Below are 27,460 nucleotides of genomic sequence, written 5' to 3' on the forward strand. Positions count from 1 at the left end.
TAATTTTATGACCAGCACCTGTAAAGGCATAAAATAATCTTAAAACCTTTTCAAGATAAATCTCAGTAAATGTTTACAAAACACAAAACTGCAAACAAAAGCCTCTTGCATTTTTTTGGGATGCAAGCAACAGATCTTAATAACAATGTCTTAAATATTCTCTAAAATAAGGCATTGGCATAAATGATATCCTTGTAATGAAAGAAATATGGCTTCCTGTTTAAATAAAATAGAATCTTAATGGTCTTTATATGACCACACTAAAGTTAGTTTAAGGCAAAGAATGCACATTTGTGAGCCATTAAGGTCACATCTTCTTTCCACTTTACACCTAATAAGGTGAATATAGCAAAAAAGGAATCTAAGAGTCCCTTAGAAACATCTTTGAGATGTGCTGGACACAGTCACTATATTTCAAATGTTCTCCTTTGTTCATCCCTGGCAGCATAGCGGCAGGACATCCTCAGCAGGGTGAGGGAGCATCCTCATGGCTTCCCTGGTGGTTCTGGTGAAGCTGTTGGGGAAAACGAAGACCCTCTTTATGGTAAATAAGGAAGCCGTCCTGTCCCATAGGTCCAAACCGCTCCTCTCTGCACACAGTTTGCTCTCCAGATCTGAGCGGAGCCTTGCAGCTTTGTTTGTGCACTTCTTTTCCAAAATGCTCACCTTACACATGCTGAGAAGAGACAGTATTACATTTTAGATATTTAGATTTGATTTATCAAAGACACAGCAGAAACAGGTCTGCGTAATGAAAGCAGACTTTTAAAAGATACAAATTATCCAACTATTAAACCACCACTCTAATATGATTTAAAACAGACCCTGACTCCAGGCCAACTTTAAATCCAGCTAAAAGTCCAGGAAAAGCAGTGATGTGAACTTACACAGTGCGCCAATTCCTCATGTTAGACGCTCAGGCAGATGTGAGATGTTCAGGACCTCGATGGGGTTTTCAGTGTTATGATTTCACCAACCAAGACCGTCCTCCTTTATATGCTTCATGACAAATTTCCCACTGATTTAATGCGCTGCTGGTTCTCACCACAATTGGCCAATCACAAAGCAATCTGATGTCAAAAGAAAGTGAATAAATTAGTTGAATTCCTGGTAAACAATGAAACAGAAGGGAGGGGCTCCTATGATGGTTTATAATAGGAATATCCTGGGAATTTTGGATGAAAAACTTGTTTCTGGTGTGTGTTCGGGTGCCCCTGTTTAGCAGTTTTTATTTTTATTTCTAAGTTTTTACATATAGGTTTATGTTTTTTGTCCAAATGTTAGATAAAATATACATGTTTGAAAAAATGTAGCAAGCAAAACCAGCAGACATCCTGAGATAGCTTTAGTTGAGTCCTTTAATCTACACTGCAAGAAACTGAAATCTAAATAAGTGCATTTCTTCTTGGATTTAGGAGGTGACACACTTTGCCAATGGAACAAGATGATTTACATCTAAAATAAGAAAAAACAATTGGATTGTTTTCCCTCAAGTGCATTATATCTAATTATCTTATTTTAAGAGGGAAAGTACTCATTCCATGGGCAAACAACTTATTTAACAACTTCAATTAAGGGTAAGTATACTTAATTTAAGATATGCTGACTTATTTCTGGATAATTTTTCCAGTGTAAAAAACAATCCTCATAAATAAGAAGTCACAGCTCCTCAAATTTGTCTGAAAATCAAGCCCTAAAAAAAAGGATTCTCAGCTTACACACATTTGATCTTTTTATTTAACGTCTCGTCTCTATTTCAGCCTCTATTTCTCACGGTGAACATCTCTCATGCTTCACTGACTGACAAAAGCACTCGATCCATCCAGATGGTGTGTCTGGAAGCCCAGTTGACAACTTCACCTTCTTTGGTGCGTGTGTGTGTGCCTTAAAGGGTGGGTTGGTCACTAGGCCTTTGTTTGATGGGGCACACTTCCTTTGTGCAGCCTGCCTTGGAGTCATTAACACTGAAGTGTGGGAAGCCTGGGACCACAGCAGCTCCCACGTTCCACACTGGCAGGAAGGGAGCGTGTGACCAAGACGTGGCCAGCGGCAGGCAGATCAGCCAGTTGTGTGTGTGTGTGTGTATGAGGAGGGGGGTTGTGCCTGAGGTGTTGACATGTGCTGAGAGCGGGTAAGCTAACAATTGAAGCATGCCTCTGACACTTTACTAACTTCATTCATTGTAATCCAAGATGGTGGTCATCAGACAAAAAGACTACGTTTGAAAGGATTTTTGTAATCTAGCGCTAAAGAACATAAAAGATTAAAATCTGATGGTGAAACCAGAGTTCCTAAAATTATTTAAGCTTAAATATATGAAGCACCCAGATATTCTAAAGATGTTTTCTTGCAGAAATCATACATCCTCTCAGAAACAGCCCCAGACCATCACACCACCACCACCATGTTTACCTCATGTGTTCTCTTTCCTTCTGCTTTGTTATTGTTTGATTCCACAGACTCTGTCTAATTCATGATGACTGAATCTAACTGAGGGGACACCTACAGTGTTATAGGTGTCTGAACGGCCTAGTTAAAGTGCTGCCTTAAATACTACTGATAATCTGAGAAAAGATGTTCAGAGATGCTCCCCATCCAACCTGAAATCACAGGCAAAATTATTGGGAACATATATGGTTGAACCAATACTGAAAGGAGAAACATGGCTTGTCGTTCATAGAGAAGCTTTCTTCATGTAACTGGGAACAGACCACTGTGAATTCCCCTCCTTGAACGTGTGCAACAATTTAATATTTTCCCCATTTTATCTTGTTTTTTTCTTCTTTAGATTTGGAAATTATATAAATGTAATACTCCTGCTTTTTAAACGTCAACAGTAAAATCATGCTCCATGTTGTTTGGGTTTAGTTTGTCAATAAAATTTCCTTTTGTCTGGTCCAAATGTTAAATGTGAAAAGTATGACAATACTTTTGCAAGCAAGTGCATGATTTAGTGTAATATTTCACTTATATTTACTTTATTAAGACAACAGAAAAATACATTAGTAAGTTAAAATCAGTACTCAGTTCACATATGCATATTTTTATCCAGATGCCTCCAGAAAAAAACTTCTCTTTTCTTTGCATTTCTTAGCTGTCCCAACTGTTGCGTCGCAGCACCAGAAGATTTTCCCGCCTCAAACAGGTGGAAGTGGCTGCATGTTGGTCTTTTCAAGTAGCTGGCCCTGTGTAACACCCACGTGTGCCTGGTGGCAGCGGCACTTTGTCTGCAATTACGTGGCAGTAGAGATGACATGAGACAGCGGCATACTTCCATCCGGGGTCACCACTTTCCCATATCAACACAAGCGGCGGGTCATTCTCCCAGCTCCAGTCCCCCTCCTCCTCCCTGCCCGCTCCACCCCAGGCTCTTTCTCTTGTGGTTTATTTCTCCACCTGCTCCCCAGAGGCACACTCATTGTCCCCATGGCTATAAACACTTCATTGAGCATGTGGCAGCCCTGCGTTCCCTGAGGCCCTTCCCAGCGCTCCCATTGGTCCAGGGACTGTGAGAAACTCCAACAAGCCTACGACTCAGACATTCATATGGAGATCTGGGTGTATAAATACAGGACAGAAGCCGAGGGGACAGCAGCACAGACTCAACTGGCTCTTCAGACTGAGCTGAAACACTCTTACTCTGCAGCAATGGCGCCTACTGCTTATGGACAAGCAAGCAAGGACCACCTGACTCCTGCTCACAAGGTAAACTTCTCTTCCATGAGCTTTGACACTCTCCTCAAATAATGTTGGTGAAAAGCCACTTGGTTTTTATTCAAGTTGACTTAAGTATTTTTCTTCTTATTTCCTCCAGCTAAGGAAGCCAATGGTGGAGAAATTACGTAGGGACCGCATCAACACCAGCATCGAGCAGCTGAAATCGCTTCTGGGTCCTGAGTTTCTCAGACAGCAGCCGGACTCAAAGCAGGAGAAGGCTGACATCTTGGAGATGGCCGTGTCGTATCTGAGAAGCTGGCAGCAGCAGAAGCTCCAGTTACAGCAGCAGCAGAGCCTCCTGACCTCTGGCCCCCTGACAGCCTGGGATGGCTACTCCCGCTGCGTCCAGGAGGCCGTCAGCTTCTTGTCCCGCTGTGAGGTCCAGACTCAGGCCCATAGGCTGCTCCTCAGCCACTTCCAGGGGCTTCAGGCTCCCAGCAGGAACAGTCTCAGCCCTTGCAGCCCCTCTCCTCCTGGCTCTCCTCTTCATCAGGTCAGCCCCAGTAAGGGTCTGAGCCCAACCAGCAGCGCTCTATGGAGACCCTGGTAAAAGAGAGATCTTCAAACAGAGAGAGACCTAAGTCTGTGAACGTCATGGACAGACAGTAAAGACTCCTTGGAGTTTCCTATCCTTCATCATGGCACCAGTTTGGCTCTGTGAGATGAAACTGTGCCAATATTCCTGTGGGAAGGACTGAAAACATTCAGGTTTTAATGAATATTGACGCAATGTGTGTTAATATTGCAAATCTGTTTAAAATACTCTGTGTTACAGTATCTGTTCCTGCAGGGAATGTTAACAGCAAACATTGCTTTATTAGTTGAACCATATTGGTTTTAAACTATTTTAATGTCTGGGACATGTATGTGAATGGTGTGTGAATTGATAATATCAATGACATATTTTTCATCAGCCTGCAGCCGGTGAAGTAAAAAAAAAAGAGCCATAAAATGATCCGGTGGATCCATGTTTACTGTAATCCCATTGGGATTATAAGCCTTATTTGTAACCATTATTTGATTTTTATTTGAACGAGTGTTACTGGAAGTTATATTTCCTGTCTACTTATGATATCCATGATAGATGTTTTTCATCTGCTACCTGATTCCTTTTATAAAGGTATTTCACTCCAGCTTCAGACTTTACTGTAAGAAATGCTTGTATTGCTTCTTTGAGAAGTTTACGTTTGTAATAAATAAACTTCTGATGAAGTTTTAAACCCAATAACATCTGTGTTTCTCTTTTAATTACTATGCCATACAGCCTTTCTCGGTCTCTTTATTAAGATATCGGATTCATGGGGAGAAGGTTTCATGGGATAAAGAAATATATGCAGCTGCAACACAAACAGCAGGAGGGTAATTTATTAACCTTAAAAGCTTACAGAAAAAGTGAGAAAGGCGGAAGAAAACAATGTGAAGAGCATGCAGCAGTGGATAAAAGTATTAAGCTTTATGACATGTGAACACATATTGTAAATACTATAGCCTTGTATGAATCTATCAAGGGGTTTATTCCAGTTACTAAATCACAAAGACCTTCTTAGATTATACAGACAACCAGCAGGTCAAAAAATAAATCTAATTTCTAAATGAGTCACTAATAGCATTTTAAAAGGGATTTCCTGCTGTTTGAAATTTTGATGAAGTTTGAAATTTTTATTTTAAACTGAATGTCTAAGCAGACAGCTATAAAAAATGCATAAAAGTAAAACACAAAACAGATATTATTAGTTCATTTATATAAAGAAAATGTTCTTAACAGTGATCCACCATTTAAAGAGTCTGAACTAGCAAGGGGTTTTTAGCTATCCGGTGGTTCTGGTTCTGATATTCAACAAGTTCAGCTAAAGGGTGAGAGCGTTTTCCCCTGAAGGGACCCTGATCAGCCATGATGCTAAAGATGCACATGACAACTATCTAAACACAGACCCGGCTGCAGAAAGATATTAAAGGGGGTCATAAAATTTTTTGGAGGGGGGGCACTTTTTCTGCAAACATTTGATTTACTTCCGCCTTAACATTGGCATTGTGATCGTTCAATCAGCAAAAGAAATCTAAAATCTCTTTAAAAAGATTTATTAAAAAGATTTTAAAATCTTTCAAGAAAAATTGGCTGAATTAGAATTCAGTGTTTGTTTAATTCTTAGTGTTGCTTGAAAAAAAAGTGTCCTGACAACCAGAGCTGTGAAATGTAAAGATGCTGAAACGGAAGTCTGCTTGTTTCTGGTTCTCCTGAGATTCTTTTTAAAACCAGCTCTAGACTAACAGTTGAAACTCCACTGGTTCATTATTCCAGCAATAAGCCCCCACTCGCTGTGGCTTCATATGCAATGTAATGATGAGTTTTCCCTCATGTGCTGAAACATCATGGTGTTTACCCTCCTGCCACCTTTTGGATAATTTATTTGTTTTTGTCATGAAAATCCTAATATGAGTTACAAAAAGGTCTGTTCTTCCTTATATAGAATAAATGAACCAACTGTGGATGTCTTTAGAATAAAAGAAGATATTAGTGATATTTATTATTTTAATAACGATAAACGGGAGCCATGTTTGGAGGCTTTGGTCCTCAATGCAGCTGTCACCGGTTTACATCCTGGACTTGTTACCTTTGCCCTTTTCTGTCGTCCCATTTCCTGTGTGCCAACTTTCAAAAATAAAAGCTGCTAGAGCCTAGGAAGTAATCTTTTAAAAATGTGCAGCTTTTTTCAGATTGCTCTCTACTTTCAGGTATAGATATTTATAGATTATCTGCTCCCTTGTTTCAGGTATTTTATTGTCTGTTTTTCCTCTACTACAAAAGTCTCAAAGTTCTACAACTAAAAGAAAGAAAAAATGTTTGACATCGAGCGTGTCAATAAATATTATTAAGAATAAAGGACATAAACCTCTTAATTAGCAAAAGGTACTTAACCTAACTTGGTAGTCTTTGGTAGTGGGAGGAAGCCAAAGAACCACAGCATGCAGGAAGATCCTCCCTGGAATTCAGACCAAAGGTCTTCTGCTGCCTGGCATCACTGCTAACTGGGCCAACAGTAACTTAGAGCCTGATAGATGGTGAGTGGTGGGATTACAGCTTCACTCTCTGTTGTTTCATTAAAGGGACCAGCTTTAAAAGTCAGCGATGTTAGGATCATGAGAAAACTTCCACTCAGTGATGTGAGGAACCTATTCAGGATGATGACTTTCCCATATCTTAACGATCCTTCAGTTTTTAATGCCGCACGTAAATAATCAATTCAAACATGTTAAAAAACCCATAACCGAATCAGTCCATTTGATTCTTTAAAGCACCATGTAGAAGCCAATTATATTTTGTTAATAATTAACGTTTTTTGTTTTTGTGCATAATCTAGCTAAGTTTATTTTACTTTATTGTTTGATATCTGTTATGAGATTATGTTTTTTGGTTATTTAGTCATGTTCCTTTGTTTTTGGTTAGTTATGTTTAATTTGGGTTAATTATTTTTATAAATAGGCAGTCAATGGTAGTACCAGCATGCATCTGGGTGGGTGTATGGTTTATTACCACTGCAAGAGAAACATGGAGGAAATGTGTGTTTTTTCCTGTTTGCTTGTCTGAGGAAAAAATAAACGGAGAAAACTAAAGGAGTTTACCTGGAACATTTTTTTCTTTTGCCTGCATAAAATCAGTCCTTGGTGCATCTGTGGCCTTTTTTTGTGTCATCAAAGCTGGGCCACAATACATGGATTCATTTAAAAGTGGGACATGATCGTTATGAAGCCAACTAACCTTTATTTTAATTAAGCTGAGCGCACTGGGCACTAGGTGCTGTTTTATCTGCGCTGCCATGATCAGGTACCTGGGCAGCTCCAAAAAAAAATAATTTTAATCACTATAAATGTATCCAATCAAATTTGATCCATTAAAAATAAACATTTAGAAAAATAACACTGTTCTGCATCACTAAATGTCACATCTAAAGTACTTCTCACAGAGATTCTTAACATCCTATTTTGTACAGCTTTGTTTCGGAACAGGTGTTTTTAAAAAACTGAGAAATGGAGACGCCCCTGCAGGTCAAACGCTCCACTTTCCTCTCCTGCAGTGGTTGAAGGATGACGTTGAAATATGTCTCAAGTGCTCCTTAAGTCTTTCAAAACTTTTTTTTTTTTCTGTGTCCAGAAGTTGTGGAGAATGGGGCATGCCTGCCTGAGACTTTCTCAGGGTCTAGTATGCCAGGCCAGATGGTCTGGCTGAAGCCGCCCCCTCCCCTTCTTCCCCTTCAACAGGAGATCAAACACCGTAGCTAATGTGATGTGTAACAAGACACACTTCTATTGTCCCCCATCTCAGGGCCTGTGAATAGGCGCAGAGTGTGGGAAACGAGAGATACCACACTCACAGAGAGATGGCTGATGGGTAGCAGCCCCGCGCCGCCGCAGGTCTCAGTGATGGACGGGATTTTATGGCAGGAATTCAGAGCTCTCAGGCTGCTGGTGGGAGGGGAACCCATCTTCCCACACACTTGTAGACAAAGAGCTCCAGCGACAGTGTGCTGCTCACAAACCTTTGTGGGAAGGGCTGATTTTACACAGACATGTCAGGTATGACAACAACAGACAGTCGCCCTATTTTTATATAATGAATATTTAACAAACGTGAAGGGGAGAGGAGAAAGAAAAAGCAGCCTGGGAATTTTTCATAGAATTTTGTTTCAATAACAAACCCACTCCCACTGAAAGTCTAAGCGCCAACATTCCCCCACATCAAAAACCTTTAAGAGATTTTCATGCTAATCTGAACTACTTATCATTCAATGCAGCCAAACCTACTCAGAAATCATGTTATGGGTAAACAGAGCACACCTGTGTTTTAAATTCACCTAAGGATCCATCCAGCTGTGATGCAGCAAACATCTCACAGGGGTCAGGGAGAAAGCTGTGAAGAAGTTAAAACCAAAATCCCAAAGTATTACAATAATAAAAAGTCATGGATGACCATCTAAACTGACATGGAGGGTAAACATAGAATAAAAATAGCCTTCATTGTCCCTAATCTCTCTGGCAAAAGCCCAGCTTGCAACAAAAATAAGAATAAGCGACTCTACACAAGAAGAAACCTACTGTATATCTATTGAAAAAATGCAGCAGTAGTATATTTGTTTAGGTAATATTAATGAGAGAAGCATAAGATGTTAAATTTCTGTAGAGGAGCAGCAGAGATATACAGCTTAAATTAGAGAATCTGTTTTTGGGACAACCTGTCATGATGGGTTTCAGGTGCCTAGCCCACATGCAGAACACACTCTGAGAAGGGAGGAAAGTTTAACAAGTTTATTGAAGGCTCAAGCACGAAGATAGTACAGATGACTGGATGTGATCTGGGGACTGGTTCACTGGAGTCTTGGAGAGCACAGATAAAGCTTTGAGAGAGTCTCTGTTGGATCTGGAGAAGAGTTAATCAGCAGAGTCCGTTTGCTGCTTCAGCGTCTCACGTCCACTAAGAACAGACCTTGGCTTTGGGATTCAGGTTTGGCTCTGAGGGTCGACCCGGCAGGTTAGCTCGTCCTGAGCTTTCTCTGAGGAGACACAGGTTTCCTAGAAGACAGAGATAATGGTTAGAATCCAAGCTGGATTCAAAAGTCATGGAGTTACACTGTGGATCTAGGCTTAAGCGCTGACCAACTGGAGCAACACTCTGGCAAGGAAGGGAAGCTCAGCAGCTGCTTATAAAGCTGATCTCCTGATGACTGATGGATCACAGGTGTGGTCCTCAGCTCAGCGCCAGGAGACCAAAGGGCGCCCTCTGCTGGAGGAAGGGGGACAGACCTCCAGATCCCAACAGTACCCCCCCCTCAAGGGCGGATACCAGACGCTTCAGAACAAACCTAAGGAAACAAGGGAACAAAAAACAACCCACCAAAGGTGGCCGGAGGGAGCACCAGGCAATGAAGGCAAAAGGCAGAGTCCATAACAAAAAACAACCCACCCAGGGTGGGCGAAGGGGAAAAAAAAAAGAAAGAAAAAAAACTGAGTCCTAGAACAAAAAACAATCCACTTATGGTGGATGAAAACAAAGAAAGTCTCAGATAATTTTACCGGGAGAACACCGGTAGCAGCTCAGAAACAGGTTCAGAGCGGGGCCACCCACTGCGGCGCAGGAGCAGATTCAGAGGGGACCGCCGACTGTGGCTCAGGCCGCTGCATGGAGAGAGCCGCCCATGACGACTCAGGTGCAGCCTCCGAGGAATCCTGGTGCGCCCACCGTGGGTTCCTGGATGCTCGGAGCGGCCGCCGAGGGACTCCTGTAGGTTCGGCGGAGCGGGGACTGGATGACCAACTGGAGGCTTGGCAGGAGGAAGACCACGATTCGACGTGTCTATGAGTCCAGTTTATATGACGGTTGTGTCGCTCCAACCACTCATAACCCAGAACCAAGGGAGAACAGGCTGAATGGAAAACAAAAAAGGTTATGGTCTCTCGGTGACTACCAGAAACTTGTAGCAGAAGAGGCTGAGTCTTGTGGGTAACTTGGTGTAGACTCCTTCCATCAATGGCTGAGACATTGAGAGGCTTCCTCAGAGGGATGGTCTCAATGTTCAGCTGTCGAACTAGGTTAGAGTCAATGAGGTTTCTCTCACAACCAGAGTCTATGAAGGCTGACAGAGTGAGAGTCCGATCGGAACAAAACAGAGTTGCAGGTAACAGAAGATGAGGAGATCTTCTATTTAATTGACGCTTCACCTGATTCCTCAAAATTTCAGAAGAGCCCCAAATCCTTTTCTTAGCTGGACAGGAAGAAACAAAGTGTCCAGGTATACCACAATAGATGCAAAGCTTATTTCTATACCTTCTTTTCCTCTCATCGGGTGTGAGCCTAGTGTGACCAATCTGCATTGGCTCCCCCTCAGTTGGTTCAGAAGCAGGTTGAACAAAATGAGTTTTAGAGAAGGGTTCAGATTCTGGCTGGGCACGGCTCTCAGATTTGAACGCCTCTTCGGGAGAAACAAAGGAAGGGGTGTCCCTTCTCCTAGCAGTAGAAACAGTCACTGGAAGAACATGATTCTTAATCTTGGACTTGGATCTAGTTCGAAGACGGTTGTCCAAGCTAATTGTCAACCTGATGAATTCCTCCAAAGTTTCAGGTGTCTCGAGTGTGGCGAGTTCATCTTTAACGTTCTCGTTTAAGGCGTTGAAAAAAGCACTCTTAAGTGCACACTCGTTCCAGCCTGAGGCTGCAGCTTTAACCCGGAAGTCAATGGAAAAATCTGCTACTGAGGAATTTCCCTGTTTAAGATTCAACAGAGCACGAGAGTCGATTGTTTGGTCTGAATCATGGTTGAACACTTGGGAAAACTCGGAAACAAAATCGGAAAAATCACATCTGAGGCTGTCTTCAGAGGCAAACCTTGCCTGCGCCCACTCTAGGGCACGTCCGGTTAGTTGGGACAGAATAAACGTTAATTTTTGGTGATCAGTTGGGAAACTGCCAGGAGAGTTCTGAAAAATAAGTCGGCACTGAAACAAAAATCCCTTACATTTGCTAGGGATACCTGAAAATTTCTCTGGGAGAGATGGACGGAATTCCGGAAGTGACGTGACTGGCTCCGGTCTCAGAGGCGGATCTGGAACCGGAACAGGAAGTTGAACAGGCTCCGCTCTAGGAGTTGATTGACTGCAAAAACCGACAAAATTCTGCAAAAATGCATCAAATCGTGTGTTAAACTCACGAGAGATGTTTTCCAGTTTCCCCATTAGCCGATCGTGGACATCATGAATGGCGCTCTCAAATCTCCTAGCCTGATCATCGTGGCTCTCACGGAGGGAGGTTTTGAGGCTCTGAATCTGAGCTTCCTGATCCTTTAGTATCCTCCAGAGTGGTTCCGCTGGGTTAGTTGTCTGGCCAGAGTGTTCTGTCATGATGGGTTTCAGGTGCCTAGCCCACATGCAGAACACACTCTGAGAAGGGAGGAAAGTTTAACAAGTTTATTGAAGGCTCAAGCACGAAGATAGTACAGATGACTGGATGTGATCTGGGGACTGGTTCACTGGAGTCTTGGAGAGCACAGATAAAGCTTTGAGAGAGTCTCTGTTGGATCTGGAGAAGAGTTCATCAGCAGAGTCCGTTTGCTGCTTCAGCGTCTCACGTCCACTAAGAACAGACCTTGGCTTTGGGATTTCCCAGCTCTTGCCCAGAGCTGCTTGGAGGTTCTCTGAGAATCTTCAGGTTTGGTTCTGAGGGTCGGCCCGGCAGGTTAGCTCGTCCTGAGCTTTCTCTGAGGAGACACAGGTTTCCTAGAAGACAGAGATAATGGTTAGAATCCAAGCTGGATTCAAAAGTCATGGAGTTACACTGTGGATCTAGGCTTAAGCGCTGACCAACTGGAGCAACACTCTGGCAAGGAAGGGAAGCTCAGCAGCTGCTTATAAAGCTGATCTCCTGATGACTGATGGATCACAGGTGTGGTCCTCAGCTCAGCGCCAGGAGACCAAAGGGCGCCCTCTGCTGGAGAAAGGGGGACAGACCTCCAGATCTCAACACAACCATTAGTGAAATATTCCACAAATCTGTCATTTATGGAAGAGTGACAAGAAGAAAGACACAATAAACCTATGGACAAGTGTTCCTAAAACTGGTGAAAATGTAACACAACACCACCCTGAACAAAGTGAGACATTAGCAGCAACATAATTCGAGGAAATCTCTTTAGCAGGAAAAGGTTTGGAGCTGAGGAGGAAATGGAAGGAGCTAAATACAAGGCTAACTTAAAGAAAAACCCTTTCATTAAAGGCTTTAAATGACTGGACACTGGAGCTGAGGTTAAGCTGTCAGTGATGCAGCCACAGCTGCAACAGAATGGCTTAGATTACAGCGCATGTGTATGTTAGCATGGCCTAGTCAAAGTTAAAATGTCCAATTAGGATAATTTGATAAGGTTTTGAAAATGATTTAATCAAGTTAGGTCTTTTTTTTTTTTGTAGCAACAAGTTAGCTGTACAGACTGCTTACTCTTTCCGTAAAAATTCAAAAAGAATATCCACTGGACTTGGTTTCCAAGATTTGAAGACGTTTCGCCACCTCTCTAGGAAGCTTTCTCAATTCAAAATCTGCTGACTCATTCAAACATAGCCTTGCTTTACTGCGGTGTCATCTCCCCATCTGTGAGTCTCTTTGGATAGAATGCATACATTTTAGAACGATAACCACTGAGTTTGTGTTGGTTTGTCACAATAAAACCCCATAAAATAGAACGAATTTGCCATTATAACGTTGTGACAAAAGCATTAAACTTGGATAGATATGAATACTTTTGTGTAATTGACTTATATGGGCAGACCTTCATGCAGAAACAATGTAATAATTCCGATTTTGCAAATATAAATGCTTCTTAGGTATCTAAATTGTCAGCGGCTACAGGCGGTGGCTGATGACACTGAACCACACAGGCTGCACTATGTCAGAAGCTAGTGGACTTGATTTTTCCCAGATGGACCCAGACACAGTGTTTCTGTTTGTTCCGCCACAGAGAGTCAATTAACATTCCTAGTTGATCATCATGGAGCTGCACACATTCCTCCTGATGTTGGGAAAACTGAAAAGATGGGAATGCTCACACAAGGCCAGCTACACATCTGGGGCCATCCAGTGATGCAGGCCCTGCGGTGGGTGGGTGGGGGGATGCAGTTGGGGACACAGCCGCCCCACTCGTCTTGAGACTGAGGACACTAATTTGACACTGGGTCAGCAGACCCTCAGGCAAAATCAGAGAGGAACTTGTAATAGCAGCTTTCCTCTGTGACCGCATCGTAATCCACATGGGAGCACCAATAATTGAAGACTGAGTGCAGCACTTTGAGGTAAATAGATACTCTGGAAATGAACAGGGATGAGCGATTAGTTACACATTATCTATATCCAACAGATCAGACTCTAAAGGAAAAACCCAAACCCCTTTTTTTTTTTTTTTTTTACAAAGATGCTTTGCTTCTATATTAATGCATAAAAAAAAATCCCTATCTATCATGACAAATTCTCAGATGACCCCTTGATACACTTTTAATTACCTGTTGCTTATCTTGGGAACTACACCAGGCACAGATACGTTCTCCCTGATTTATTGACGCGTCCTCCATTGTTGAGCTGGGAGTCCCACTGGTCGGAGTGTGGGAACCCCTGCCCGGCCTGAGCCACATGGCTTTGTTATGTTAATGAGGCAGTATAAAAGCTGGAGCAGCTCCTCCAGAGACATTAGAGCTAAGAGAGTTGCCTGCGAGAAGCGTATCAGTTTACTAGCACAGACATGTCCCCCTGCCCCAACAGCTACTCCTCTGTTCATCAGCTGAGGATGTCTGAGAGAGACAACATCAAAGTGAGTATAAACATATTTTTTGGGATTCTGAAAGCACATAGAGTGGGAAAGTAGGTTACTTATCTTTCTGCTGTTTCTTCCTTAGTTAAGAAAGCCTATAGTGGAGAAAATGCGCAGGGACCGTATCAACACCTGCATCGAGCAGCTCAAAGTCATCCTGGAGAAGGAGTTCCACAAGCAGGAGCCCAACTCCAAGCTGGAGAAAGCCGACATCCTGGAGATGACAGTGAGCTTCCTGAAGCAGCAGCTGCAGTCGGGCTTCTGTCAGGGAGACTTCAGCCAGAGTTACCCCCACTGCCTGAGGGACTCTGTGCATTTGCTATCTGTTGGATCAGCCACAAAGGCCTCTGCTGGACCTCAGCCGATCCTTCAGCATCAAGACTCTACTGCCCATCAGACACAGAGAGCCAGCAGCTGCTTCCCGCTCAGACCCAGCACACAGCTGGACAGCAGCAGCAGCAGAGGCTCTGTGTGGAGGCCATGGTAGACACTCTACTCTTTGACACCTGAGGGGGAATCATTCTCTCCCTCAATATGTAGGAAATATATTTCCATCCTGCTCATTCAGTGTGGGTTCACTTATTGTCTCATCACATTGATGGACAAGTAAAAGCCATGCGCTCCATGTTATGAAATCATTTGTTTTTCTCGGTGTTAAAATCTGAGGATTTCAGTGATGATAGTTTTTTTGTCAAATGATGTGAACGTTTACTCCGGTGGAGTTTATCTTGGGTCTGCTTTATGTGACAGTATATGTTTCTGACAGCCTTGGTTGAGAATATTTCTCTTCTGTTTAAACTATATATGCCAATCTTTTATGTCTGAGCCTATTTTCTACATGCTTCTGCACACAAATGGATGTATCTAATGATTTATGATTTGCATGTTGGTGTTTATGTTTTCCTTTAGGTTTCAGGCTTTTTTTTGTTAATTTTTCTAAAGCTTGTATGACAATTAATAATAAAGAATGCAATCACTTCAAAAAGAGTATTTTCTATCTGAGTGGAGAATCTTTGAATCATAAAGTAACACACATTATGCTATATTTACAAAAAACATACATAAACACTGTACTTAGAAGGTATTTAAAAATCCCAATATGTTCGTTAAATGGTTCTATTTCATCCTACTTTTTGCTTTACCCTGCTTTATTTTACAGGTGCTTCACATAAGAGGGGGCCTGTTATGCATAAATAATACAGTAACCTTACAGGGTTCATTTAAAAGCACTCATACTTCTCAGATGTTTTGCTTACAATATTTTTGTCTCAACTTCCAACTTTAGTACCTTGTTGGGATTTTATGTGATACACCAACATTAAGCAGATGCATGTTAGGGGGTTTGGTTTTCCTTACTAATATCATTTTTTTCAAGTTGCCTACAGCCTCCATCAGATTTAATAACAGGGCTGTTTTGTTGCTACAGAGAAAAAAAGGTTCCCACAGCATGATGCCGCCACCACTGGATTTTAGGGTAGGGATGATATATTCAGGAGTTAGATTTCTGCCACAGGTAGAAAACTAAAAAGCTCCATTTTAGTTCACTAGGGCATGAATAACTTGTTTCTCATTTCAATGCTTCTAATGCTCCTTCTAGTTTTCTTCTTTTCTGCCACCTTTCTGTAAAGGTTAGATTTATGGAGTGAATTAAATCTTAGTCGTTCCTTCTAGTTCACTCGCCTGAACTGTGGATCTAAATTGTACCTCCAGAGGTTTTCCAGTTGCTTATTTGCTGCTTTTCTCTGAAATGCTCACCTTGCTTTGCCTGCACAAAGTTTGCACTTATGGTAATATTCTTTTTGTATTTTGAAATAATGGATTAAACTATGCTCAATAATCTCCATGAAATGCTTAAAATGCCTCCATATGATTTCATTTCTAAAAACTTTAAATTGTAGCCAAGACATTTTGCAGCAATAATTTGTCACTCATATCCAACAAAGCATAATTGCTTTTATTACATTTCCATAAATCTATCTTAAAGAAAATAATTGCCATATCAGTTCTTTACAAATATTAATAGCCTCCACAATACCTCCAATTTAGATACAACTAAAACATTCCTTTCTCCACTCAACTGTATAAAGTTTCTATGAACATTAAAATAGTGCTGAACAGCTGCCTGCTTTCCTCTGGTACACAGTGAAACAGTGAGACCACAATTAACTTACAACCATTTACAGGGTTTTATGGGAGATTAGGAAAAAAAAAACTTCAGAACTCCATTTTGGAGAAGTCCAGTAAAGTTGAATCTTTCCAAACTCATGCCTACTGTTAAGTATGATGGAGGACCAGTGGTGATGTGGGCCTGCTGCTCTTCCTAACTTTATGTGAGAGTGTTTTTATAGTGAATGACATAAATCTCTGAAGCACCAGAGCGTCATTACAGACTTGGTTCCCCAAGACACAAGCTAATGTTCTTCTGTCTCTAGAGCTAACTCCTAAAGCAAACTGAAGCAGAAGGTTTTCTGCATTGTCATGGGATTGGATTATGTCACAGCGGTACATGTAAAATCATTCCTAGTATTTTTTTACACTGTTACTATTGCTGCAAATAAAAGAGGCAAGCTGTGTTCTGATTTAAAAATAAAAGCAGAAATTAAAAAAAAATATTCCACAAAAAGCGATGTTTTCTGGCATATTTTAAAAAGACCTACAGTTAAAAGCTTGATACCAACTCAATGGATAACAATGAAACACACAAACATATAAAGCAGACCAACGTCACAGCAATCAGTCTCTCTATATTACATCTAATCATTTATTTCTTTATTTGAACAATAACTGCCTATTTATTCAACATGAACCAATGAATAAGTGACTTGGTGATTCCAAACCTTTGACATTGCTATTAGCAATCACAAACTATAGGCAAAACAGTCCTTCTTAACAACAAAAGTAAAGTCTTAAAAAAAAAATTGGACAAGATAATCTACAGATTAGATAATCTATTATGAGTCTTTTACAGAAGAAGAATGTGTGTCCTGTTGAATGACCTGAGTAAGGTGCAATCATTCCAAGTGTTCATAAAGAAAGTAATAAGATGAAATTAGTTAAATTAAGCGAAATTAAGATATTCTTAAGCCCAGAATGTGATTTGTTTGATGAAATATATTCTCTCTCATAATCTGAAGTCTGTGTGACTCTGCTGACCTATTTCCCTTATCTACCTTTGCAGAGATAAAACAGCTGTAAGTGAAAAAGAATCAGACGATTAGGAATATGAAATGATTTTCATGTATCTGTGATAAATTACTCTCTATAATGATAACAAAAATGTCTTTAATAAGTTTTAAAAGTCTAACAATGATTGCTAAAACATAATGCAATGTGTGAAAGCAACTCTGCAGTAAAGTCACCAACTTTTTAACAAAAGATCTGGGGATACCAATAAAATGTCTACAATAAACAAACTTGGGCTTAAATAAATCTGAAAGAATCATTTTTGCAAAGCTGATGTTCACTTTCTCTGACATCCTGGTGTGTTGGACAGAGAACTGCTGTGAGGTGCATATCTAGGCTTTATAACATCTGACCTTGTGTCCCTGGAGGACCTGTTCCTCATTTACTGTATATTACCATAACAAAGCCATGCAGTGCTTTGGAAAAGCTTTGGCTTGAAACACCAGAAATCCCAAATCAAGGTGACCAGCAGAGATAAAACCATTCCAATTAAATGAATCAGAGCGATAGTGATAAGCATTCCACCTCTCATCAGAATCTGCTGCTTATCTGACTCTCAGCAGCCACCCAGAGGAATAGAGACCACCTCGCCTCTTCATAGGTGTCTGGGGAATAAGTAAAGAGAGCTTAATAGATCAGTGTCATCCAGTGAGAAGCTGTTAAAAGAAAGATTAAAATCACTGATTTGTTGCTGCTATAAATTATTTTTTTCTTAAATAAATCCATAGATAAAATATTTTTTATATTTCTATGATAACTTAATGCAGAAGAAATTCACTTTGATTAGAAGATTTTTTTTTTTATTTAAAATTAATGTTTTTTTTTCTGTGGATATAAACATTTAGATACATGAGTTTGAAGAAGAATCAAAATTTACTGTATTTACGGTAGTCTTTTTTGTTTTGTTCCTTTCTTCAGTTATAGAAGCAGAATCAAATGTGAATAAGACTTCTGAACTCCAGCCGTTGCTTTGGCCTTTATGCGCTGCCACAATAAAACTCCTGCTTGTTCAGCCGTGGCACACTTCGATTGTTGACGGAGGGTCTTTGGCTGCGAGTGGACAGACAGACTGTGGGAAAGCTGAGCCCGGACTCTACTCACACATCTACTGGTCAATAGTGCTGACCTCCTGGTTACAAAGGGTCCTTTCATCTCTCTCTCCTCACAAACAGCAGCCAACAGCGCACACACACACACTCACCCACACACACGTCCAGAGGTAGATTTAGCATGTATTTTAAATCATGAGTGACGCCATGCTGCAGTTTATAGACTTCGCTTTTGGAACCAGCTTGCACTCATAATTGGAACATGGAAAACATCACTTTTCTTGTCAAAGCTGCCAAATAGGAAGGACTTTCCGAACTGTGTGGAGTTTTTAAAACGTATAACAGTTGTATTCATACTCCTTGGATCTTTGTCAAATTTGTAACATTTGTAAGGTCTTATCACACCTTGCGAACTGCAACAACAAACTACAATTTTTAATGCAATTTGATGTGTTAGATCACCAAAGAGTAGTACATTATTGTGAGCTGGAAGGAAAATGGATACATGTTTATAATATTTTTTTAATGTTTTACTTTGTATATTGTTTTATCACTAAATAAAGTGTAGAGAAACCAACTTTCCTCAGAACTCAGCAAACTGAAAATTGATCATCAGCATCATCAGCAGGTGAACATTAGTAAATATGTAAAACTAGGATCACATCAGACTAGGTAAATAAAACTAACAGTCTCTGCAGTCGAGAACATGCACTGCTGTTCTGCAACATCAAACTCATGCCATACACCTGTTTCCCCTGCAGTTAAATACAGCTCCTTGGCAGACAGACAGTGCCAGATTATTTGGTAGATATGTCCTTCCTTCCTTCCTTCCTTCCTTCCTTCCTTCCTTCCTTCCTTCCTTCCTTCCTTCCTTCCTTCCTTCCTTCCTTCCTTCCTTCCTTCCTTCCTTCCTTCCTTCCTTCATCTGTAGGATCAGCAAATCCAAGATATTCCGATTTCTTCCCATTTATGTTCTCAAATAAGACAACAACAAAAAAATTCCACACATTTTATGACCATATTTAACTTCACTGATCTCATCTCAGCACGTTCTCTTTCTCATTATGTTTCTCTACTGAGGATTATTTTTACACGTGGCAACAGAAAAAGAAAATAGAAAAATTACTATTTGTTCTATATTCTATTTGTTCTATATAACCTGTGGTTTTTAAAGGATTCTACTCAAAAGAACACAAAATAACGAAAGAACAGTATGGTATGAATTTAACAACTGATAAAATAGGTTAGGGGTCCTAAGAGCCATTTGTGGCTCCAGAACTGCAGGTTGCAGATTCCTTGTCTAGCAAATCACATCAAAATAAAACAGGTAGGAATTCCTTGTTGTAATGTTACATTTAAAACAAAATTAAGTAGTTTTTGATGCTTAAAACCTTCATTTTTTGGCCATGGTATACATCTGAATGCAGTTCTGGAAATGTGCAGTGGTGTTCATTTGTGGTCTCAGAACGATAATGTACATTTTGGGAAGAAAGTATCCAGCCAGGAAGGCCAGGACACTGAAGAGCGTGGCAAACACCTGCGCAGCCATGGTGAAGGTTTCTCTGTTGATGAGGTAGAGGGTGAAAAAGCTTATCCAGGAGATCATGTACACCATCAGGCTGAAGGTGACACACTTTGCCTCATTATAGTTGGCTGGAAGGTCCTTCCCCATGTAACTGAAAGCAAAGCAGAGGACACTGAGGAGAGAGACATAGGCCAGCTCAATGCCTGAGCCGATTGAGAGGGTTTTACTGCATTCCTTCACAATTTTATCATGGTAGAACTGGAGGTCCTGTGAAGGCTGCGGAGTGTCCAGGGATACCCGGAGCACAGAGATGAACAACATCGTGACAGATACCAGGAAGATGGTGACCTCTGGACCCCGTTTTTTCATCCATTTGTCATAAGCCGGCGGAAGCTTGGAAGAAAATTTAAAGATGCAAACAACCTGGAGGGATCGAACCGTGATGCAGGCCAAACACACAGCGAAGCTGATGGTGAACAGAGGCTGCTTTAGGATGCAGGCCAGGGGGGACGGCCGGCCAAAATGGCACAAAGTGCTGAGGGCGGCGACGGTGAGGGCTGCCAGCATCAGGAGGCAGGTGCGGCCCCCCGCAGACTTGGCCACTGGCGTGTTGAGGTTGACCAAATGGATTATGGCGGTGCTGAAGGTCAGAAGGAGGCAGGTGCCCAGAAAGAAGAGGAGAGCTATGGAGAGAGGGTGGTCCCACTCCAGCAGTATCACAGTCCTTTTGAGACACTCCTCACTGGATGGAGGAGCCCACTGCTCCGGCAGGCAGGCCTGACATTCTGTTGGCTCTGACAGAAACAAGAAAAAACAAAGAAAAGGAAAAAACTGAACGAGAAATGTTGTAGTTTAGTCACACAGGCACATACTAACAATTATCATTGCCTTCATTTTTTTAATCAGTTTTTTGAGTGACCTCCCATGAGTAGAATTTTCCTTAAACAGATCTCTACTGTCAGAATATGGCGTTTGAATTGACTTGCGCCATCTATTGGTCTTAAACGCACAATACAATTACTAATTTACAGTAACTTTCAGCTTTTAGGCTGTAGTTAAAGTACAAATAATTAATTGGGGTCAACATTGCTTGAGTTGCTAACTTTTACCTCATTCTAATGTTTTTACTCTTGCAGAAATGTGGTTCACTAATAGAACCATCTTGATTATTTGTAAATGTTTGTTACAATTATTTTACGTTCTTTCCCGTTTTTAGAAAGAAAAAAAACAAAAAAAGGGAAAAACAAAACATATATCTAGTGATGTCAAGTCATTTTTACATGTATTTTTTCTCTGTCAACAAAATTAACCGCAATATTCTATATTTCTTTAACATATTTGTTATTTTTTTGTTATAGTTTGAAGAAGGAAAAATATGTGGTTTATTTAAGTGACGCATAAACTGTAACTGCTGGCTGTTAGACGAGAAAACTAATTTATGACTGGCTACAATTTTTGCCAAATGGGTAGAAGTCATACAGGAAGTTCTCAAGGCAGAAAGGTTCAGATCTTGTCCAGTTACACAGAAATATGAATTAATTCAAATCCTTTTTTCCTATGAAATTCAATGGTAGATTTAGGTTATTTATATTTGATGTAATATTATCACTATTATGATATAATTAATTCATTTTGATGTAATTTTGTTGTTATCATAGTCTGTCTGATAGGATCTTGTACATTAAGTTATCAAATTTGCAACAACACCTCATCTTGATATCCCTCATCAAAAGTACTAGATCACTGATGTTTGGCCAAGTCATCATACATGCAAAGCAAAGACTTTGATAAATATATTTGCAAGTAAAGTCCAAATAAATAATACTGAAACCGAAAAAATTTAATATTCTTTGTCATATTAGTAACTAAATTGGCTTTAAATTCTGTTTTCTCTAGCATGATTCTACATCAAGTATAATTTTATATTATTCTCTATTAAATGTAAAAAAAAATGTTCAGGCCAACTGATGCCACTGGGTCCTTTTCTATTCATTATATTTAATGAGACTGCAAACAGCATTATACAGCAGAATATTATACCATATTCAGTGCACGTTTTCTGCTTTATTTAACCTGCAAACATCCCATCTAAGGTTTTGTATATTGTTTTAGTGCTATGAGCCTATTAATCGACTATTTACTGCTTTTATTGAGGAATGTGGCTGAGGGGCAGGGCTGGCAGTCAAAGCAGCAAGGATGTTGACCCGTCTGCAGTTTCTTGTGGCCTGTTGGGCAAGGTGGAGAGCAGAGGGACTTAGGTACCTCCTGCAGGGTTTGAAAGAAAAGAGAATAAAACAAAACACAGCAGGTAATAATTAATATGGTTAAGAAATGTAAATTAAAAGAGATAGAACTAAATGCATAAAGGATGCAGAAAGAAACTGCTACTTAGGTCAAATCTAAAGGTTTAATAAAACATGCATTTTCTTTTAAAAAATGTGATTCTTTTCGGAAGAACAAAGAAGGTGAGAAGGTACTAGGAGGTACAGTTAATTTAGTATTGCTAATGATGCCATTACAACAAGGTGTCATCATAACTAAATGATTAAGATTTTAACAAAAAAAGATGAAACAGAACTGGCCATACTGATTCCGAGTCTCCCTTGCTGTGCCACTCAATCAGATCAGCATCTATTGTGAGGGTGATGGGATCCGGCGAGAAGGAGCCCACCACTCTGAGAGACCACTCCGTGCCCCTCCAAACCCAGGAGATGATATCATACCCAGTGGGTGGGTCACCGTTCACGTCAAAGTACACAGAAGAGTTGCTGAGAGAAAACCGAACCTTTCTGAGCAGTGGCAGAAGCTGGAGAGAAGGAAAAATATGTTGTTTACTAGCTGATGAAGAAATCTCTATTAAAGAAGTGCTTGCTGAGGCATACCTCTGGTGGAGTCACACTTCTCTTGCTGCACTCTCCTGAGTCACAATCAAGCGCCTGATGCAGAGCCTTAGCTAAAGCATACACTGCCTTATAGACGTTGAAGGAGGAGGTGATGTCGTATTTATCCATGGAGAAGTTGTTCTTGGCGATGGAGTACAGGTCTCTGCTCTGCAGACAGCTGTTATCACTGCTAATGCTTACATTGGTGTCATCCTGGGCGTGCTGCATTGAAGCATCAACCATATTCTTCTGGAAAAGGTCAAACCCAGAAATGGAAGCATCTTTGACAGAGATGCCGATCACAGTCCCGATGCTCTGGATCCCAGGAATCCCAGATATTAGAGTGGAAGGTGACCAGTCCTCCGTCCCGATCCACACCTTTCCTGTTATATTTCTCTCCAGGACATACGGGAGGAAGCCATGGAACCTTGTCTTGCTTGAAAACACCACAATGGTGTTCACTTTGGTTTTCAGTACATTGTCCACCATGTTCCTCATGATCTGAACTGTGTTGTCAGAAGCAGTGGGGATGACTCCTTGGTATGGGATGCAGATCCCATACTGAGAGGCTTGCTCTGACAGGCTCTGCATACCCTGCAGGCCGTAATCATTGTCGCTGCCTAAAAGAGCTATCCACCTCCAGTTGAAACGAACCAGCAGTTGGATCATAGCTGCCACCTGGTTCTTATCGCTTGGAATTGTGCGGAAGAACGCTGGATACATGTTCTTGTTGCTCAGCATTTCATTTGATGCTTCATATGAAATCTACAGTAGGCAACCAGAGTGTGAGAAATTATTTTACATCATTTTAAGTAGGGACATGTGTCAAAACTTCATATCATTAAACATCTTAACTATACTAAGATAACCAGAGAACATACAAAATGTTATGATCTTACTTTCTGGACCTTTTGTTTCTGTTGAGTTTTTACTGTTTTGGTTCTCAAGTATGCTTTGTTTTGTTCTGTGTTGTCTAGATCTAAATAATTTTTTGCATTTAGTTTTGCTCTAATTTCAGTTAGTTATTTATTCTTAGGTCATGTTTTCCATAGCCTTGGTTATTTTCAGTCCCTCCTCTTCTCTTGTAGTTTTCCCCTTGGTCATTCCCTATTTTGTAGTCATTAGTTTTATTCCCCTTTAGCCTTATTTAAGTTCTTTCTAGGTACCTTTAGCTCCTGTTTCCCCTGGTTATTCTTTGCTGCCCCCTAGTGTCCTTTCCTTTCCCCTTAACTCCTTCTATTTATAGGTCCTTCTCAAAATATTAGCATAAAATTAGCATATTTAATCCAACCAATGAAAGAAAAGTGTTCTTAATACAAAAAAGTAAACCTTCAAATAATTATGTACAGTCATGCACTCAATACTTGGTCAGGAACCCTTTTGCAGGAATGACTGCTTCAATGCGGCGTGGCATGGAGGCAATCAGCCTGTGGCACTGCTGAGGTGTTATGGAGGCCCAGGATGCTACGATAGTGGCCTTTAGCTCATCCACAGTGTTTTCGGTCTTGCGTCTCTCAACTTTCTCTTCACAATATTGCAGAGATTCTCTATGGGGTTCAGGTCAGGAGAGTTGGCAGGCCAATTGAGCACAGTGATACAATGGTCAGTAAACCATTTCCCAGTGGTTTTGGCACTGTGAGCAGGTGCCAGGTTGTGCTGAAAAATGAAATCTTCATCTCCATAAAGCTTTTCAGCAGATGGAATGAAGTGCTCCAAAATCTCCTGATAGCTGCATTGACCCTTCCCTTGATAAAAAAAATACAGTGGACCAACACCAGCAGCTGACATGCCACCCCAGACCATCACTGACTGTGGGTAGTTGACACTGGTCCTGGGAACAGTCTATTCATTCAGAAATATCTCTCTGTCTCATACCCTCTTGCTTGAGGGCGTCAGTGATGGCCTTCTGGACAGCAGTCAGGTCGGCAGGCTTACCCATGATTGGGGTTTTGAGTGATGAACCAGGCTGGGAGGTTTAAAGGCCCCACGAATCTTTTGCAGGTGTTTAGAGTTAATTTGTTGATTCAGATGATTAGTGCATAGCTCGTTTAGAGACCTTTTTCACGATATGCTAATTTGTGAGATAGGAATTTGGGGTTTTCATGAGCTGTATGCCAAAATGATCCGTATTAAGACAATAAAAGACCCGAAATATTTTAGTTAGAGAATGAATCTAAAATATATTAATGTTCAAGTTTTATCAGTACATTATGGAAAATAATGAACTTTATCACAATATGCTAATATTTTGAGAAGGACCTTTACTTCTGTCTACACTGAGCTCCCTAACAGCTAATTAGTCCTCCAACTGTTTCTGTCTCCCATATATAAGCCTCCTGTACAGTTACGCATTGCTGGATCCTAGTCATTCCTTTGCACTATTCATCTCTAGTGTCTCCTAATTTTCTGGTCCCTGAGTTTCTGTCCATTGATTCTGGACTATGGGTTTTGTATTTTTACTTCTTCATTGAATTTTGCAATAAATCCTCTCCGCCTCTTCAGTTCTGCATTTGGATGCACAAAAAATCCATCAACTTTGACATAAAATACTGTTGACCATGGGAAAAGCTATTCCAAAAAACTGTATTTCAGTAAATCAATCCTGCTGTTACATCTTGACTAACAGTGATTAACCTTATAATTCATGTTGTCAGCATGAAGGAGGCTGACATATTTTCCTGCTTCAGTCTAAAGAGATGTAAAAACAGACATTATTCTAGGGAGGATTTACGAAGCAATTTCTAAGGGTTAGGGGTTTCAGTGAACCCACAGAGTCAAGTCATCAACAAATAAAGAAATATGAGAAATAGGTAAACCTTTTAAAGTTCACTGATCTCTCCAAAATTACTCCTCGAGCACAATGATGACTCCTCCAGGTTATCAAAAACCCAGAACATCTAAAGCTCTATAGAGCTCCCTTGCCTTAGAAAATATCCGTGTTCTTGTTCATGATGATAATAATTACAAAGAAGAGACTTGGGAAAAAAAATATGAATGTGAAAAATCTCTGCTGCCCAAAATAAGCACAGAATCCTTTCTCACATTTACCAAAAAATGTCTTTACAATCTAGAAGACTTCGGGGAAAAATATTATGACAATTATAAAATATTATTACAACATCTAATTAAAATGGGCTTCATCCCAACAGGTATGTTCAGTGGTGAGGCTACAACAGTCAGGGGCTACTTTCATAATGAACCTGCTACATATTCTGATGTCCACCACAAATTCTTGATGGAGAATGTCCCACCATTTTTATATATAGGTGCAAAAACCAGAAAGCTTGTTTCTGTGCAATAAATGAAATCTGCATAACAAACCTATTTTTACTGTTTAAAACACGTAAAAACAAAATGTTTTAGGATATGAAACATTAAAACAACTAACAGATTATCCATCCATCCATCCATTTTCTTTACACGCTTGTCCCGAGTGGGGTCGCGAGGGGTGCTGGTGCCTATCTCCAGCACTAACAGATTAGTAAGTTGGAAAAAAAAAAGATATATTTTTTACAAGAGTGGGGGCCTTTGAATTTTGTACGTTTAAGGGAACCAAGCCTCCTACCTGTGGAATCACATAAGCTCCCAGCAGAGCTGCAGGGGTGAAACTCTTGCTGCTGCTATCTGGCCCAATAACACCAACAGCTTTCTGAGTGTTGCTGGAGCTTTGGTACTGTTGCTCCAGCAGGTCCAGCGTGGCCAGGACACTGGCCGGGTTAGAGCAGATGTCGTACATCTGATAACCCAGCTTTATCCCTGGTAGCAGATGCAATGGACCTGTTCCGTTGTTGATTTCCTCTACTGCAAATCTCATGGCTTGCAACAAGTGAAACCCGTGTTTGTTGATTCTTCCTCTGAAAGGTGTGGAAAAATAACAGTGATAACAAAAACAACTGTATGCAGTAAGGAAAGACTGATATTAATAACATCAGCTTACTGATTACATGGAACCAAAGCAGGAAGACCACCAGCATCTACATCAGTGTAGTGGAGGGGAAAGAGTCCAGCCAAGGAATAATCTCCCTGGATCTGCATCCCTTCTGCCTGAGAGGTGTAATCTAACTGCCCAGCAGCTAATTGCAGCATCAGCCACTCTGAGAAAAGTAACGTAGTAAGCATAATGGAAGTTCAGCTCAAATAGATCTGCTGGCAAAGTTCATGTACTCAGGGAAAATAAAGCAGGGCTCGTTAAGAAGGGTCTGCTCAGAAGGGAGAAGTTTCCAATGACAGGGAGGAATACTTTGCATCTTTCAAGGGAATGCTGGTTCAACGAAGCGTATTTGCATGATGAATTTGCTTGTGTGACTGTAGCGTTTCCCCCCATGAAAATGAGCTTCATTAAGGTAAAGTAAAAAAAAGAAAGAATTTGATCCACTTTCACCATATGGAGGAGTCACACCGGCTTTTTTTCACTTTACCGATTCTAGTTTTCAATTTGGGGGGAAAGAGCAACTTGTCTGACCCATTTAAGGGCAGAAAACAGCTAGAAATGTTAAATCTACATCTTTATTTTTAAATACTAGTGCTGCAACTAACAATTATATTGAAAATTGATTAGTCTTAATATTTTTTCGATTAATATATTAATAATCAGATATCCAAAGGTTCCTTAAAGAAGACTTTTTGACACATGAAAAATACCTTTTTTATCTTAAATGCTAAATATTTATTTATATTTTTACAATATTCATATATTTATGGCTCTAAGTGGGTCATTCTGGCAGCTAAAGGCATCTTTTAAAGTCTCTATAGTCCAGTTAACGATTA

At 40.5% G+C, this 27,460-nt stretch overlaps 3 protein-coding genes and 1 long non-coding RNA gene across 4 annotated transcripts; 2 read left to right on the forward strand and 2 right to left on the reverse strand.

The window, feature by feature from the left end:
* Window positions 1-119: 119 nt before the first annotated feature.
* Window positions 120-13,764, reverse strand: LOC119795528. Its single transcript, XR_005282335.1, has 3 exons — window positions 13,750-13,764; window positions 888-1,070; window positions 120-676 (listed from the first exon to the last, which is right to left on the reverse strand). It is a non-coding gene; the product is annotated as an uncharacterized LOC119795528 (long non-coding RNA).
* LOC119795526 (transcription factor HES-5-like) lies at window positions 3,532-4,669 on the forward strand. Its single transcript, XM_038303567.1, has 2 exons — window positions 3,532-3,705; window positions 3,815-4,669. Exons 1-2 carry the CDS (start codon window positions 3,547-3,549, stop codon window positions 4,265-4,267), a joined length of 612 nt encoding a protein of 203 aa, XP_038159495.1. The 5' UTR covers window positions 3,532-3,546; the 3' UTR covers window positions 4,268-4,669.
* Window positions 13,765-13,899: 135 nt separating the features above from the next.
* her12 (hairy-related 12) lies at window positions 13,900-15,041 on the forward strand. Its single transcript, XM_038303568.1, has 2 exons — window positions 13,900-14,054; window positions 14,140-15,041. The coding sequence occupies exons 1-2, from the start codon at window positions 13,986-13,988 to the stop codon at window positions 14,539-14,541; spliced, it is 471 nt and encodes a 156-aa protein (XP_038159496.1). The 5' UTR covers window positions 13,900-13,985; the 3' UTR covers window positions 14,542-15,041.
* Window positions 15,042-19,306: 4,265 nt separating this feature from the next.
* On the reverse strand, window positions 19,307-26,860 carry LOC119795513 (taste receptor type 1 member 1). Its single transcript, XM_038303552.1, has 6 exons — window positions 26,631-26,860; window positions 26,259-26,547; window positions 22,694-23,458; window positions 22,399-22,617; window positions 21,953-22,076; window positions 19,307-20,605 (listed from the first exon to the last, which is right to left on the reverse strand). The coding sequence occupies exons 1-6, from the start codon at window positions 26,810-26,812 to the stop codon at window positions 19,680-19,682; spliced, it is 2,505 nt and encodes an 834-aa protein (XP_038159480.1). The 5' UTR covers window positions 26,813-26,860; the 3' UTR covers window positions 19,307-19,679.
* Window positions 26,861-27,460: the final 600 nt, after the last annotated feature.

This window comes from Cyprinodon tularosa, unplaced genomic scaffold, assembly GCF_016077235.1.
Source record: "Cyprinodon tularosa strain WSP-4 unplaced genomic scaffold, ASM1607723v1 ctg513, whole genome shotgun sequence".
Lineage (NCBI taxonomy): Eukaryota > Metazoa > Chordata > Actinopteri > Cyprinodontiformes > Cyprinodontidae > Cyprinodon > Cyprinodon tularosa.